Source organism: Heliangelus exortis, chromosome 1 (assembly GCF_036169615.1).
Source record: "Heliangelus exortis chromosome 1, bHelExo1.hap1, whole genome shotgun sequence".
Lineage (NCBI taxonomy): Eukaryota > Metazoa > Chordata > Aves > Apodiformes > Trochilidae > Heliangelus > Heliangelus exortis.
The window spans coordinates 147,399,449-147,414,524 of NC_092422.1; the positions used below are offsets into that span (position 1 = coordinate 147,399,449).

Consider the following 15,076-nt stretch of genomic DNA (forward strand, 5'->3'; position numbering starts at 1 on the left):
CAAAAACCTGCAACCAAAGCAGTTAAACTGAGGTAAGAAATAAATTACAAGAAACTTCTAGAGGAGGAAAGGGAAGCGATCTTGACTCTCAATATAGCTCCACAGAAGATGCCAGCAAACAAGCAATGCTTTCCCTTTTAATTCTGGCTCCTTTCTGTAGGGGTACTGAGCAGAACATGGGTCCCACTTAAGAAACTAAATCCTGCAAAAGGACTCTGTAAGCAGCACCCTGTTTGCTTTTCAGGTGGATGACAGAGAGAACCTTTTGGATCCAACCAGGAGTACAAGCTGAGCCAAAAATCAAACACTCAGGTATAAAGATAGTGACAGCAGCTACCCCACTGACCTTTACACTGTAAGGAAAAACCTCACTCTTTCCTTTACAGCTTCTGGTAACTTCTGGCTGAATAGCAGGGGTCAGCTGAGGGGAGGAGCTGATCCAGCAGGCCGGCTGTACCGAGATGACTTCTCTGTGATGTGCATTGGCCAAACTCTTCTGCACGCAGCAACATCACAGAGAAAGTACAGGAGAGCTACTGGTCTCCCACAGTTTTCTATTAATTACTTCTGCTTCTACCTTTATCAACTAAATTCTCTGACCCATGATATACTGCAGTAGCTTTGTCTTATAAACAAACAAAAAAACCCCACAAATCAAAACATATTTGTCAGAAATATTCCACAGCCAAGCAAGAATGATTGTTTCACAGTGTCTTCCTAACCTAAATTAAGATTGTATTTTCACAGTTTCTCATAGGGAAGTCAGTAGAGCCACAAACATTTGCCATGTTTTTGTATTTTCTAGGCCTGTAACTGGGCCTGCATCACCTGTACTCATTCTGATCTTTTTTCACGTTATAACTTAAAAAACAATCCAGGTCAATGATGATTGATCTCAACCTCAACCCTCCAGATATATACTGGTCCACTTCCAATGGTCTGATATATAAACTCTATTTTTTCTATTTTCAGAGAGAGGACTGCTTTTTTTCAGTCATTCCAGTGAGAGAGGGACTAGGTCAGACAAACCAGTTCTGTTCCCCTCTACAAAGTGCTTCTCCCACACCCAGGGCAGCCACTGCACTCAAGCTGGCACAGGGAATGCCCCATGCAGTAACACTGTTACCAGGCATGATAATTTGGAAAGGTTATAGCCAACTCAGACCCAAAATATTCTCCTGGTAACTGTCCCAGTTTAATTAAAGCTCTTCACTCACATACATTCCTATGTACATTAGAGTTCATACTACACATTAACCACTGAAAATAACAAAGCTGTCATTGTATTGCCCATATCTTGATGAATTTTTTTTTTTTTTAAAAAAAAAGCATGTTCACAAAAAATGTTCTTTAGCTTGGCACTAGCTGCATTCTAGGAATTAGATACATGGCATTCTTTAGCAGATGCTCTGCCCTGAAGCCCTTAGTGCTTTTTTTTAAAATTTTTATTTCAATACTGTTACACATCATCAGTGTGCCTTGTTCTACGATTGCTTCAAAAGGTGCAGGAACACCACAAACCCAGGTAAAATTCCCATCTATACCTACACGATGCAGATCAGTGAGGATGGCCACCACCTTCTGCAGTGGCAGCTGAGACTGCTTTCTCCTGCTCCACTCAATCTTACTATAAACTCCACTTGCCTTGGATTTCCAAGTGTATGTTGCCCATACAATAAATAAATAAATAAATAAAACTATGATGAATAAATGTATCAGTCAGCAGCTCCTGGTCTCAAGATGTGCTTCCTGTATGTATCCCAGGGCCTCCATCCATTCCTGCAGGAGGATTCCATTATCCTCATCTCCAACTGAACACGGATCAGCTTGTATTGACAGACATCCTCCTCATGTTGAATCCATTACAAATCCTTTATGGGAAAACTTATCTTCTTCTTTGACATTGTCCAGCCGTGTTGCCTCACTCAGGTTTGCTGTTGGAGCTTCCTTTTTAAATGGTAACCAGAGGCTTTGGAAGCAGCTAAACCACCAGGTACATTTCCCAGGAAGCAGGGCTAAGAGATCTTGGATGAGAGTCACATCAGCATGGAGAAAATGAGCTGCCTTATCCCAGTGCTCACCAATTAATTCCTCATCCAAACAGTTAACCCCAACATGGCTTGCAGGCCACTTGTTTCCTTCTTGAAATAATTTCCAGGTTTTAATGTTCTGCTGTGGCTCAGTTCTGCTCCACACGTTCTGAATTAGCCAAGATTTCTGAATCATCTCTTTCTTTCAAGTTTGGGGTAACCGTGGTATCAAGCTGTTAATTGCTTTCGCAGGATGGGGCCGGTAAACGTTTTGCACAACTGCTGTCAGGTCACTTTGATATTTTCTGAGCCAAATTTTTATTTCCCACTGGAATTTATGACTGTTCTGGATTAACTCTAGATTTTTCCAAGCAGCCATTACACATGATTTTAGATTCCTCCTGGCTTTGTTTTAGCCCCTGGTTTCTGTAAAGACTTGACCTGCAAAGATGACCAACTCTCAAGACCTCTCTTTACTAGAGAGCACAGCCCTAAGCTCCAACAACAGCACTGATAAAGGGCTCAGCAGCAGCTTTGAAAGATTCCAAGCACTCCCCACAGAGAAATATTTCTCTTGGAGTCAAACATGGTTCCATTTATTTATTTGCTCTGCATGACTCCCACTGCCTTCCAACCAGAGTGCCCAAGGAGTGACTCAATCTCCACTACAACTGCAGAGAACCCACAAGGAAAAGCTCAGAGATTCCTCCCCATCAACCCAGAAACCTCCCTCCACTGTGTAGCACCACCCTGAGTATTAAGTTCAGAAGTGTCACCACATGGTCCTCTGCTGTTGTAGAACCACAAAGCAGACTCCTCAGCAACATAAATCAAGGCAGTAACAGTAACTCCTCTTTTTTTGTTTTTTTCTTGTTTGTTTGTTTTTCCAGAACAGGTAGAATAGAACAGACACTAGGAAAAAAAAAACATTTTTTATTCAGTTGAAAAGAAGTCATTTACTCAATCACATTAACTATGCTAAAAATGATTTTTTTCTGACTACACCAGCAGTTAAATATTTTCAGCACCAATTCAGGACACATTAGTGACATTTATCACAACAGGTCTATTTCTTAATGTAGAAGGACATACTAACTTCAGGAGCTGCTACTGGGAAAGGATTAAGCAGAAGCCTGCCCTTTTCTTTCCAAATACTTATCCATGAGTGTAGCAACTCCTAGAAATAAATAACTGCCAAATTATCTCCCAAATCTTTAAATCGATCTTTTAAAAATAGAGTTAAAATAGATATCTTAATATGAGCTATCATAGACTTTCTTTTTTTATGTGCTGAATACTCTAAAATGCGAGTAGTTGAGCAAACATCCAGTACATAACTTTTTAAAATAGTTCTTCCCTCCCCACAATATCAACCCCATATTTTTTTTATTTTATCCAAGTCATGTCATGCTGGTTCGATCCCTGTCTCTAGTGACTTCCCAGTAAACACCACAACTGTTTGATGTCTCTAGGATCTGCAACCATCCTCCGAGTCTAAGAAGTCAGTGACCTGGTGAAACATCACCAACCCACACAAACAGAAAATTCATCCAGTCATTGGCTTGTTATCTCTGAACATCAAACAAATTCTAAGCTTTAATTTTTAAAAGCTTTTGTGGTCTTCCTCTTGCTGGGCCAGTTCAGAAGGTCATCACTGAAGGCAGAACTGATGAAGGCAAAGAAACCAAAAAGCAGCAGATAGTACTGTCTCTCTGTCCTTTTAAACAAATCAAGTTAGCACAAAACAAAAGGAGACAAGGTTAAAATGAAGTTTATTAGTTTTTTTGGTTTTTTTAAGCTTTTTTTATATAAAACTGTTTGTGAAACAGCTATTTTATTCCCATGGCAGAGTGACCCCTGAAAGATGCACTAACCCCTTTCTTAAGGCCTTAACAAGAAAAAAAAAAAACAAACCAAACAAAAGGGTGTTTTTTTGTTGTTGTTCCTTAAATCCCAATGTTTTAAAATTACATAATTTACAAAAAAACCCACTCCAAATAGTCATACAGTGTAGGCTGTTACACTGGCATTCCCTCTTCCTTCCTTAGGAAAAGCAAAACATAAAATAAAGGGAGATAAGTGGATTTTTTCTCACCAGTTTAAAGATGCATTGACTCCACCAGCATTCAGACTTCCTTTCCAGTTCCCCAATTTGGCAGGTAAAACTTCTCTTCCACTCACCTGCCTTCAAAACTGAAGGCAGCTTTTCTGGAATAACTTGGGGGTGCCTGTTTTTGCCACAAAGGGCAGACACTCCTTTCTCCTGTGTAGTACAGATGTTCCCACATGAGCAAGGTGTATGGGATCTAGGAAGCAGCAGCTCCCTCTTACTTCATGAGTCTTCCTAAGTCTTCGGGTTTTTTTCAAGCTTCCACTATTAATATATAGTGTTTCTCAAAAACAGTAACCTTCCTAACCCTCATACACAAGTACTGACACCCCATCACCTGCAACCATCCAGTCCTTCTTTGCACACCCTACAAACAATTTATCATTATTTTAGTTGCCTTTTAAATGGAACTTCTTGGATGCTGCGAGAAAGAAAGCCAGAGAAAGGGAAGTAAGCCCTGTTTGGAGTACTCCCAGCTCTGCTATCTTTCCCACAAAATGTTGGGCTCCACAAGCCTTGCTTTGAATTTGGCTTTCATGTTTACTTCAGCTACAGCTTTCTTTTCTGTAGTTTATATGGGGATTTTTTTAAAATTTTAATCAAAAGCATCAAAAGGGATATAGCGCACCTTTCATTTAAAACAATGTCTTTCAAGACTAAAAAATAGATCTTTATATATATATATATTTATCCCTCCCTCTTTAATTCCCCCCACCTGTTTCCTTTTTCCCCCTCCCCTTCCCACTGTCACTATGGAGATTGTGTCCATGGAAACAGCTGGTTCAGACTCCTTGGTCAGATTCTGTGATGTCATCAGTCTTGAGTGTGATGTAAGAATTTATGAAGGAAGTGCTGGCATTGGCAGGCACGTTGAGAGAGGGCATGGCTGCACAGTGGGAGAGATTCCATTCAGTCACGAATGTCCACTGCTTTTTATCTCAACAGCCTAACCTGAAAGACAAAAATCAAATAGTTATATTGGAATGGTGCCTCCCCTCTGCCTGCCAACACACCTCCCTCCCCAGACTTCTGAAAAACCCACTCGAGGAGCCTACCACAGCAGTAGCACCAGGAGCTTTTTAGTGTTGTGGACTAAAAAGGGATGGAAGCACAATCGTGAGTTGTTCGTAAACGCAAATCCACGTGATAAAAAGTATTAGTTTAATGACCTGCAGAAAATGAAGTAAGCCCAGCTAGGGAGGAGGTCCAGGATGAGAGGATGATCTGTGCCACAAAAATGGCACAGCACGTTGGCAGAACAGAGACCTCCAGCAGGCAGAAAGGAGCTCGTTTGCCTCATGTTTGCTCCTCATCTCAGCTATGAAAACTGGAAAGAGGGGTCAAGCACGTTCAAATGCGATGACAGCTTCTAGGATGCCAAGATGCCCCTCAGGGACTGGACCCAAAATATTTTCATACATGTCACCATCCTACCATCTGACAGTAGTTTTCAGTGAATATGTATCAAATAGTAAAAACAGTATCAAGACTGTAGGAGTCCAGCCACAGGAACCAAATTTGGAAAATGGCTAGCTAGACTTCACAAGTTAAAGGTAAAGCTGCAGTTAAAACTAATTGGAGATACAGTAATATTTCTTTCTTTTGCTTTTTTGTTCTAACTGCCAGATTAAGGTGGCAGTGACAGTTTGCAGAAGAACTATAGCTTGTGATGTCTTTCAAAACAAATGCAAATGTCCAAGTGCTTGACACTCTTCATTCTCCCTGCTCAGAAGTTTTCTGAGGGTGAGAGAACTGAGGGTGAGGAGTTTGCTAAGTTGGTGGAGACTCAGTTCAAAAAAGAAACTGTAGACAAAGTTAAAATTTCATTTCTCTAAGCCTCTCTTTCTCACAGATCTCATTCTTCATCCACACAGGCAAGAAAGCAAAGTTTGAAATAATATATTGCCTTTTTTTCTTCTCCCACACCACCAGCGGGCCCAGAAGCAATGTGTTTATTTAGTAAGGTTAACCCTTTGATTTAACTTAGACAAATCCATCCCCAAGGGAGCATGGGGAAAGGCAAAAAGCTGACAACATAAGCGGCGCACATGGAAAGCAGTTAACAGCATTAGAGGTGTGCCTGGGAATGAAGTAACACCCATGTTCATTCATAGCTGGCAATTAAACTCCATGAACCCTAACTAAGTGTGATAGAGAAGTCAATGCTGTTCTGATTATCAGCACACCAATTAGATTACATCCCAGGAAGCCTACCTCTTGGCTGCAAACATCCCCTTGTACAGGGGTGCCAGGCTGAGAGTGAGGGAAGAGGTGAGTACAGATGAAAACCAGACGGGTAAGCCACGGAGCTACAGCTAAGGAGGAAAGGAAGGAGGTTCCTAGAGAGTTCAGGCAGCTGACCTCTGTGGCATTCATTACTGTGCAACTGTGAGCCCTTGCTGAAGTAGTGTCAAGGCCGTGTTGCTGTCTCTGGCTCCTGTACAACCACAGCCTGCCCATGCCTGGAATCCATCCAGAGCATTAGGCACTGCCTCAGGGAGGAAACAGCCTCCCCGCACAGACAGAGCCCTTCCCCGTTCCTGGACAAGATCCAGAGCACCAGACTCACTCTCACAGTCACTCGCCAGTTCTGGATCTGATCCAAATGTTCTAGAGGCGACTGGCTCAGGGAGAGAGAAGCAACAGAGACAGAATACACTGACTTGTCTGGACGTGATCCAACACGCAGGGTTTTTTCTTAACTTGCTGGGCCTAGGAGTGAAGCAGGACTGAAACAGCCCAATGATGTTACAGCTGAGAACTCATTCCACCTCACACTAAGGCCAGCACAAGGGCAGCTCCTGTACCACCAGCACTGCTACAGAATTCCTCTAAACTTCTTTAGTTCCCACAGCAATGCAGCAATTACTATTTTTTAAATAATTGGATCTTTTATTAGATTTATGTGGGTTTTATTTTGGGATTCAAGGTCAGATGGAGAACTCAGTCTTTAAGACATTATCAGCTGCAAAGGGGGAGGCTAAATAGGACCTTCAGATAAGAGGCAAAAAAGGTGGATTTGGAAAGGAACTATGTCTTAGATGTCTAGAGCACATTGTGAACATGGTGCAGAGATTTCACAGCCCGTAAGGTCTTAAGCCAACATACTCCTATGATAAATATAAAAAGAGTCAGCACTGAACAAAAATGCAGGAAACAGAACTGTAAAAAGCTCTCTGGGACACATTAAGGCTCACCAGTGCCTTAAAGAAATGGCCCCCCCAAAAAACATTGAGAATTCCCTAGTGTTAAAAAGTAGCAAAAGATGCCCTGTCAGTGAGACTATCATCCTGTTTTAACACTATGAATCATATTGCATTTTACACTTTAAGGAAAAGAGAAAAGCTTAAAAGAATCCAAATGACCTTTACAGTGGAAGGAAAAATTTACTTAAATAACAAACTTTACATAAGTGTTTGCACAGTTTTGCACTGCTTCAACAACACTCCAAAGCCAGGAAAGAATGCTCTTAAAAATGAAAACCCCCAGAACACACCAAAATGAAAACAAGTCAGCAAAGTGTTTATACGAAACACTACCTGTCTTTGCTACTGCACTAAATCCTGGAATTCTCTGAATAATCTCTCACCCTTCACAGAAAACGCCATTAAAAGCCTGTTGCAATCACTTATCTTCAGAAACAGGTAAGATTTTAAGTTAAGGGAGGTGCCTGAGAAGTAAGGGAACAGCAGTGATGGAAGGGGATTTTTATAATCAGCTCAGAGAACAGACGTGGAAGAGCAACATCACCAACATGATTGCAAGAAAAAGAGTAGCAACTAGCTTGAGTAAGAAATGCAACTGAGCAGTGAAATGAAGGCCAGAAACCTTCTTGGCCTGCAGTTTATGGGAAAGAATGCCAGTAAATATTAATCTGAAACCAAACATATTTTATTTAGACCTCCCTGTTGCCATTGAACAGCAACACACTTGGTGGAAATAAAACAAATCCCAACCTCCCTACTTGTGCCAGGATATCTGCCCAGCCACACAGTGAACCACATTAGGAAAATGACCCAGCTCAAATGCTAAAATGTATTTTTAGACAAATTGAATTTCCCACCAAGTTCACACATGGCTGTACAGATGCTGGAACTAGATAAAGGAGGAAGAAGGAAGGAAGAGCAGCCAGGGGAGCTGGGGTGTGAGAGGACAACTGCTGCCTTCCACAGCACTGCTGACTTACAGCAACTACAGCCCACCCTGGATCCAGAGAGAGGGGAGGGAAGGGACCAGAGGAAACATTAGACCTAGGAAATTGTGGCCATTTCTGGATACAGATTCATCTTCTATGAACCACCTCTGCAAAATAGGAAAATGCTGGTCTGAAAGGAATGCAACAGACTCCTGATAAAATAAATTTATTTATACCTACATTAACATTTCAAGAAAAAAAGGAATCAAGATTATAACAATCTTGAACTCATCAGTATTATTAATTTTTCCTTACATAAAAAATTTAAGAAGCTTTGATGGATTTATTTATTTATTTATTTGGAAGCTTACTATTAACTACTCAGAGTCTTAAGGAAAAAAAAACTTTCAGATCCTTATGGACATGCTCATGGCAACATGAAAGGAGATTTCTGCCACTGGTTTAGCTGGGACAGTAATCAGGGAGTTGTACCCGCTAACAAGCTTTGCCTCTCACTGCTAAGTGGAAGGAACTGCCATGGAAATACAAAAAAGTGTAGTCACCAGCCTAAGCAGAATGGTAGCAGGAGAAAAAAAGAAAAAAAAAACCCAACCCCAAACAATTATTACAAATTTTCTGAATATATACCAGAGCACCTTGATTTCTCATAGAAACGGAGCAGGCACTGGAGGTAAGGAGCAACAGAGGCAGCAGGTGGAAACTGGAAACTCTCCCCAACTCACCTGTGCTTGCTTTTATTTCCATTCCCAGGAGTACACTTCCCCCCTCACCCCCGCTCCGACTGCTCTGTGCTGAGGCTGCCTTTCACCATCTTGTTCTGCAAGGAGGGAAGAGAGCAAGGAAGGAGGGGCTGACAAACCAGCAAGCCAAAAGGAGGAGGAAAAAGAAAATGAGGGAGAAAAGGAAGACAGGGGTAGGGAAAGTGAACATACAGAAAGCGAGAGAGAGAAAGAGAAGTCAGTATTGGAACCAGATATAGATTTTTTTCAGACAGAGTTTTCCCTGTGACAAAAGCAGGCAATTCCAGAAAAGTAAAAGAGTTTGAGATATGAAAGCCTGGTTAATTTTAGAGAAACACAGAATTTAACACAAGGAGGTAGAACAAGCTGAGAAACATAATTTAAAACTGCCCCATAGCTGCTTAAGGTAGTCTAAGACTGCAGTGCCACCATAAAAAAAAAAAAAAAAAAAAAAAAGGTGAGGCATCCCATCCCCTTGTACCAGTGCCCCTCAGTGCCTCTGCAGGCTCCTCGGTTCTGCTGGAACAGCACTTGCTGGGATGCAGACAGATAGTTGGATTTGCCAGAGCAAGCTAACACTTCAGAAGATGATTAGTTTTCAGACAGTGTTTTCCCTGTGATAAAAGCTGCTATTATGCAAAAGTAGCACATTCAGGACATGGATGGTTGAAGCATCAATGCTGACAGAAGGAAATGGGAAAGCTTACTGGGGAGGAGAGGAAAAGGCAGGACCAGTCCCTCTGGACTTAGCTTGCTTATGCCTGAAGTGTCACACACAGTTAATGAGGCAAGAAGCACCTTTGCTCTCCAGGAGCCACTTATTATGATGAGCTGTATTTACTGATGTGAGGCCTGGACTGAAAAAGGAGAAGAGGCAGTACACTGGGGGACCTACTCAGTGCTAGCAGATTTATAAAGCTAGTTCTTCCACCCATTAACTACAGAAGAATGAGGTATTAGACAGCTACTAATTAGCTACTAATGTTAAAGTGGTGTTACCTAAAAGCTTAATTTTAAATGGTCTAATCTAAAGTCTTTCTTCCTCTCAATTGCTCACGTTCTTATCATGCCAAAAAATTGATGCAATTTGTTCTCCAGTCATCCTAGAGCAAAGGTTTTCAACCTTCCTGCTCCTGCTTTGCAAACTGGCTGGAATTCTCCTCTCCAGCCACTGCAATGGAAGGAGCAAGGTGATCCTATATTCTGCCCTGAAGTAGGATTTGGAACAAACCAGGAATGATCAGTGAATCACTGAGTAAGGGCAGAGTCACAGCCAAGCAAAGAAAATGCTGCTTGACTTCTAACAAATGACTCATGTCTTCACTAAACAGAAGTCAATGACCTTCAGTGTCAAAGAAAGGCTGCCGGTGAGAATTTCCATTTTTGACACAACACAGAAAACTCTCCAGTGGAATAGTTTTCAAAATTCAAAATTTTATTGCCTTTATCAACTTAATTGGCAGTTTTCTCCCTTCCACCCTTCAAGATTACTTTAGAAACCCATTTGTCTGTTCAGCATCTTCTCTGGGAGGCTGGATTATATAAAATGGTTGTTTCCTTTCATGATTGGAGCAACATCACTGCAAGTACTCATACATAGCAGCAGTGAACCAAGCCAGCTATGAAAAGCTTTAAGACTGTTTTTCCCTATATTTCAGGCAGTGGGCAGCAAAAATTAAACAGCTTTCAAAAATTCAACCTTCCTATTCTCTTTAGTTTTATCCAGGTAGGCAAAGGGTTGCATTTGGAGAGGGGCATTCCACAATAAGAGGAGCTCATCCCTTTTGTTTGGCAAGATCTGCAGGTCTAGATAGCACTAACACCAATTCAAGCTTGCTGTACATTTTCAACATTATTCTGAAATTGTGCAGAATAATTTATTTTCTTTTACATGATGAAAAGTAGGCCAGTTCCGAGTAACAGCCTGAATGGCCCCAGAATCTTCCAGCACATTTCAAATGCGTGTGCATAAATACATCATAGTGCATTAGAACATCCAGAAAGGAAAATGAGACTAATTCTTGTATGTTTACAAAAGACAGATTAAAGATAATCTGTGAAGACAAAAAACCCACCAGATGTCAGTCTAATTCTAGGCAGAGAAGAGATCTGCAGACAAGGACTAAATGGAGACTAATCCCTGCTAGAAAGCAACACAATTCTTCCCTGTTATCATTTACTTTCCAGCATATGCCATCCACACTCTTGCTCAGTTCCTCTTGTATCCAACTGGCCACAGGAACAGCCATCTTTCTTTGCACTTCTAAGCATTTAAAACTGTTGGACTGTATCCACAGCCTCCTAGAAGCCCAACTCCCCCCCCCAGTGGGGGAGTATTCCCAGTACTGTAACACATTGCTCATGTGTGTTAGAGCATGTACTGTCTGTCTTGTCTCCTCTTTCCATGCAGACAAAGCAACAACAGCCCAGCTCTTAAGCACCACTGCACCATCAGTTAAGGATGCCCAAACCCTAGGCAGAAATAACATGCTGAATCCATTACCAAAAATTATGATGAGTCCTAAGAAAAGAGCCAAATATATCTAGAGACCAACTAAACATAAATTCTAGGCTGAGTGGTAGGACTCAGTCTAGTTCCTACTACTAAACTAGAACAAGGGGTTTCAAGTTCATCACTACACTGTCTAAATATTTCCAAAAAGCGATTGAAACTTTTCCTTGAGCTGTTTTTCTTCCTCCTTGCATCCTCAGTAAATCCCAGGAGAAAATTCACCAGTTTCAATGTAGCATTCAAACAGAAGCTGTGAGCAACACACTGATTTTATGACAGAAGACAGGGAATGAAGCTGAGCTTTCTCAAGAGTCAAGGATCTTTAGAACAACTGAACAGATAGGGCAAAAACTTCATTCATCTCCTTAAAATCTCTATATTGTTCTCAAGTTGATGTTTGTCCCCGGAATACACCACAAGCATATATCACAGATTTAATCTAAAAAGCATCTCTGGCTACAGATGTATCCAGATATAAAATTACTAACCCAAGTTTAAACACCAGAAGAGGGCAGCAAAAAACAGGCCTAATGCAGATGATCCTTACCTTGTGCTTGGGGCACCTCACTGAGAAATTCTCTTCGTTTAGTAAACAATCTAGAAGAGCAGAAGACAGCAATTTATTACTTTTTTTAATAAAAAACCACCTTGAGTTATAAATCATCGATTTTAATTTTGCCTCACAGGTATATAATTTTCATTCAAAGACCTTACAGGAATACTGCCATATTACTAGATTAATCCTTTCCACCCCCAAAGTTTTAGCAAATAAATTACTAAACACCCCCAATGACAACACTACCTGGGTTACCACGCCAAGTCCAAGCATCCCCAGTCTCCCTGATCCTTTGTATAGAATAAGAAACACATCAGCAAATCTAAATCCTGTATCCCAACCCCCTTCAGCTATTGCAGCTTTCCTTGCTCAAGGAAGATGGATGCATTCATCCAATCTGAAGAGATGATCCCTGCTTTGCATTTCTTAGGAAAATCATTGCCTTTTATATGCCCCAAGGCCCTGCCAACATCATGGGGAGAAGGGGTGTGTGTCTCTAGGTATGGTGTTTATGACAGTTTATTTGCAATCCCAAATCCTGGTGATCAGTTTACACTTTGACACAATGTCTGGTAGCAGGTCACCCACGCTGCACTTGGATCTGCTTCCATGATTCATATATGTGAAGCTTTTATGATCTAATAAATAGTTTAATTAATGAATTAAACCTACTAGGGAAAGTGGGGCACCGATGCAGAAGCTGCTTGCTTAAGAACAAATTAAGCAATACTGCTGATGTTTGAAGCCCATTCCTCTAGTGGCACTGCCAGTGTAAATGTCACTTCCTCTGTCCCCCTCCCTCCCAGATGATGCCCCTAAGGGATGCTGAGTCAGCAGCTCCTGGACTTAAACACTGTGCTCACATCAGCACCAGCACTGCCCTGCTCTCTGCCTCCCGTTTGTGCCTCCCAGATTTGCACCCAAATTTCACCCTTGCAGCCAAGTAAAAAAGCTGAAGCACTCTCCCAAGAGAATTCAGCTGCCTTTCCTGGACACCCTGAACTGCAAGGCCACCTCTCAACCTGTCCACACTTCTCACGCTGTTCTTTCCAGTTGCCTCACACACCGAAGTCAGGGTGACTGAGCATCACCCCCACCCTCAGTGTCATCCAGCACTCTGAGAATTCAACAAGGTGCTCTTGACCTCCCATCTGCTACAAACCTACCCAAACAGCTAGCAAGTAAAGAAGCACAATGGTAAATAAAATGTGCTAATTTAAAACGCTCTTAAGTATGTAGCATAACCAGAGCTACCTGCTGTTTCAATCTGCTGGAAGAGTTTAGCAGACAGCAGGAGACTGCAACTAAAGCTTGAGGGAAAAGCTTTCTAGACACCCAAGCTTTGGCAGAGCATCCCTGTGCCTTGAAATGCTTACGTTTCGACAGGAATGCCTCTGGCTTGAATCAAAAGGAAACAGCATGCAATAGGCTAAGTTACTTGTGATTTTAGCAAAGGGGAGTAAAAACCTTAATCCTGCCACAGAAAGCGATTTCGAATGAGGTATTAGCAAATAACAGGAAATAAATGAAATGTCTCATTATAAGGGCAGGAACTGTACATTTAGACTACAGCATGAATTATCACTGCATAATATAGCAATCATCAAAAATACATGGAGCAATCAGCAAAACATATGTGTGTATGTTAGAACAGGATGGAGTTTTCTTCTTTCTTGGAAGCCCAACATTGGTAGTGGATGCACTTTTCTAGCTAGTGCACCAGAAAGGAAGATTGTACCAGTATCAGGATTAACTGTCAGACCTTGTACCTTGTGCCTATTCTGCAGATGGAGCTCAATTTCTTACTAAGGCTGGCATTTTTGTGGCAAATACTAATAGCAGCTCAAATTAATAGCAATTTTTTTGTTTCTCTTAAGGGACAACTATGAAAAATTTCATCAGCTCACTGTAGAAAATGAGCTGAATACCAATAAGGCCAAACTTGTTCATCATCACAAAGCTGGCCTGGATTTCAGTTAGCAGTTCCAAGTATTTTATATCACAGATTACAATTTATCATAAGTCACCAGACACACAGCTATGATCAGTTCACTGTGGCAGAAATGGAAAAGGAAGCAAGATGCTTCCTTGTTTGTACAGATTTTTCTCCATAAAGTAATCAGGGAAAACCTAAAACATTTTTAATAGAAGCAATTATTCTTCTATGAGCTTCACACTTTGTCTCAGCCTCTGTGCTCTGCTTGTTACTCATCTCTAATGATATTTGTGAAAACACAGTATTTCTGTTCTCTGAAAATTAATTTTATTTTGATACAGGTCTTTCCCTAATTTACTGTCAAAAATCTTTTGTGTGTGAAACTGCCTACGATACATGTTGTGGGGACAAGTGTGCTGCAACAATCAGGATCTGGCTCCAGGTGGTGAGGAACAAGCAGTGGGAGAGGATACAAAATTTCTGAAAACAACGGTCCTGTTGCCATGGAAACATCCCTAGGACTAAGTTATCTTGAGACATCAGAGGCTCTTCATAAATTTGGATAGACGAAAGCCAAACACAATGCTAACCACAGTAATTTCCATATAAAAATTACTTAAGTGGCACTACTGATCTTGATTTTTGTGCGAACAGATAGGAAGAGTTCAGCTCTCTTGCACCCTATATTACCAAAGATTACTTTGTATGAAAGGAGATTAAAAGGAAGGCTGAATTAGGCTAAATAAAGCATCCACATACACAAACTGGCAGCTTATGAAGCCGTGTTCCTTGCATAGCAGCCAATTAGCCACAGCAGTGGAAAACCTGGCTTCTCACCAGGGTGGGATCAGAAGCTGACCACAGGAGCAGAAGCCAGAGCCCAGGTCATACCACAGGGCCTGCCCTCAGAGCTGTGAGTAACTGGAGTAGTTTTGAGATACTCCACCCTCTAAAACTTAAAAAAAAAAACAAAACAAAAAACAAAAAAAACCCCAAAACCCAAAAAAACATCCCACAAACATACTGCCTTTCAAAC

At 41.3% G+C, this 15,076-nt stretch overlaps 1 protein-coding gene across 7 annotated transcripts in view; it reads right to left on the minus strand.

The window, feature by feature from the left end:
• Positions 1–3,785: 3,785 nt before the first annotated feature.
• TCF20 (transcription factor 20) overlaps positions 3,786–15,076 on the minus strand; it is a 128,701-nt gene continuing 117,410 nt past the window's right edge. For 4 of the 7 annotated variants that reach the window (XM_071732453.1, XM_071732437.1, XM_071732445.1 and 1 more), the window contains 3 exons: positions 12,096–12,145; positions 9,019–9,146; positions 3,786–5,091 (listed from right to left, as the gene is read on the minus strand). In XM_071732453.1, coding sequence (XP_071588554.1) covers positions 9,063–9,146; positions 12,096–12,145 — 134 coding nt within the window. In that variant the 3' untranslated portion in view covers positions 3,786–5,091; positions 9,019–9,062. The remainder of the gene's footprint in view (positions 5,092–9,018; positions 9,147–12,095; positions 12,146–15,076) is intronic. The other 3 variants (XM_071732477.1, XM_071732484.1, XM_071732468.1) reach the window with 2 other exon arrangements.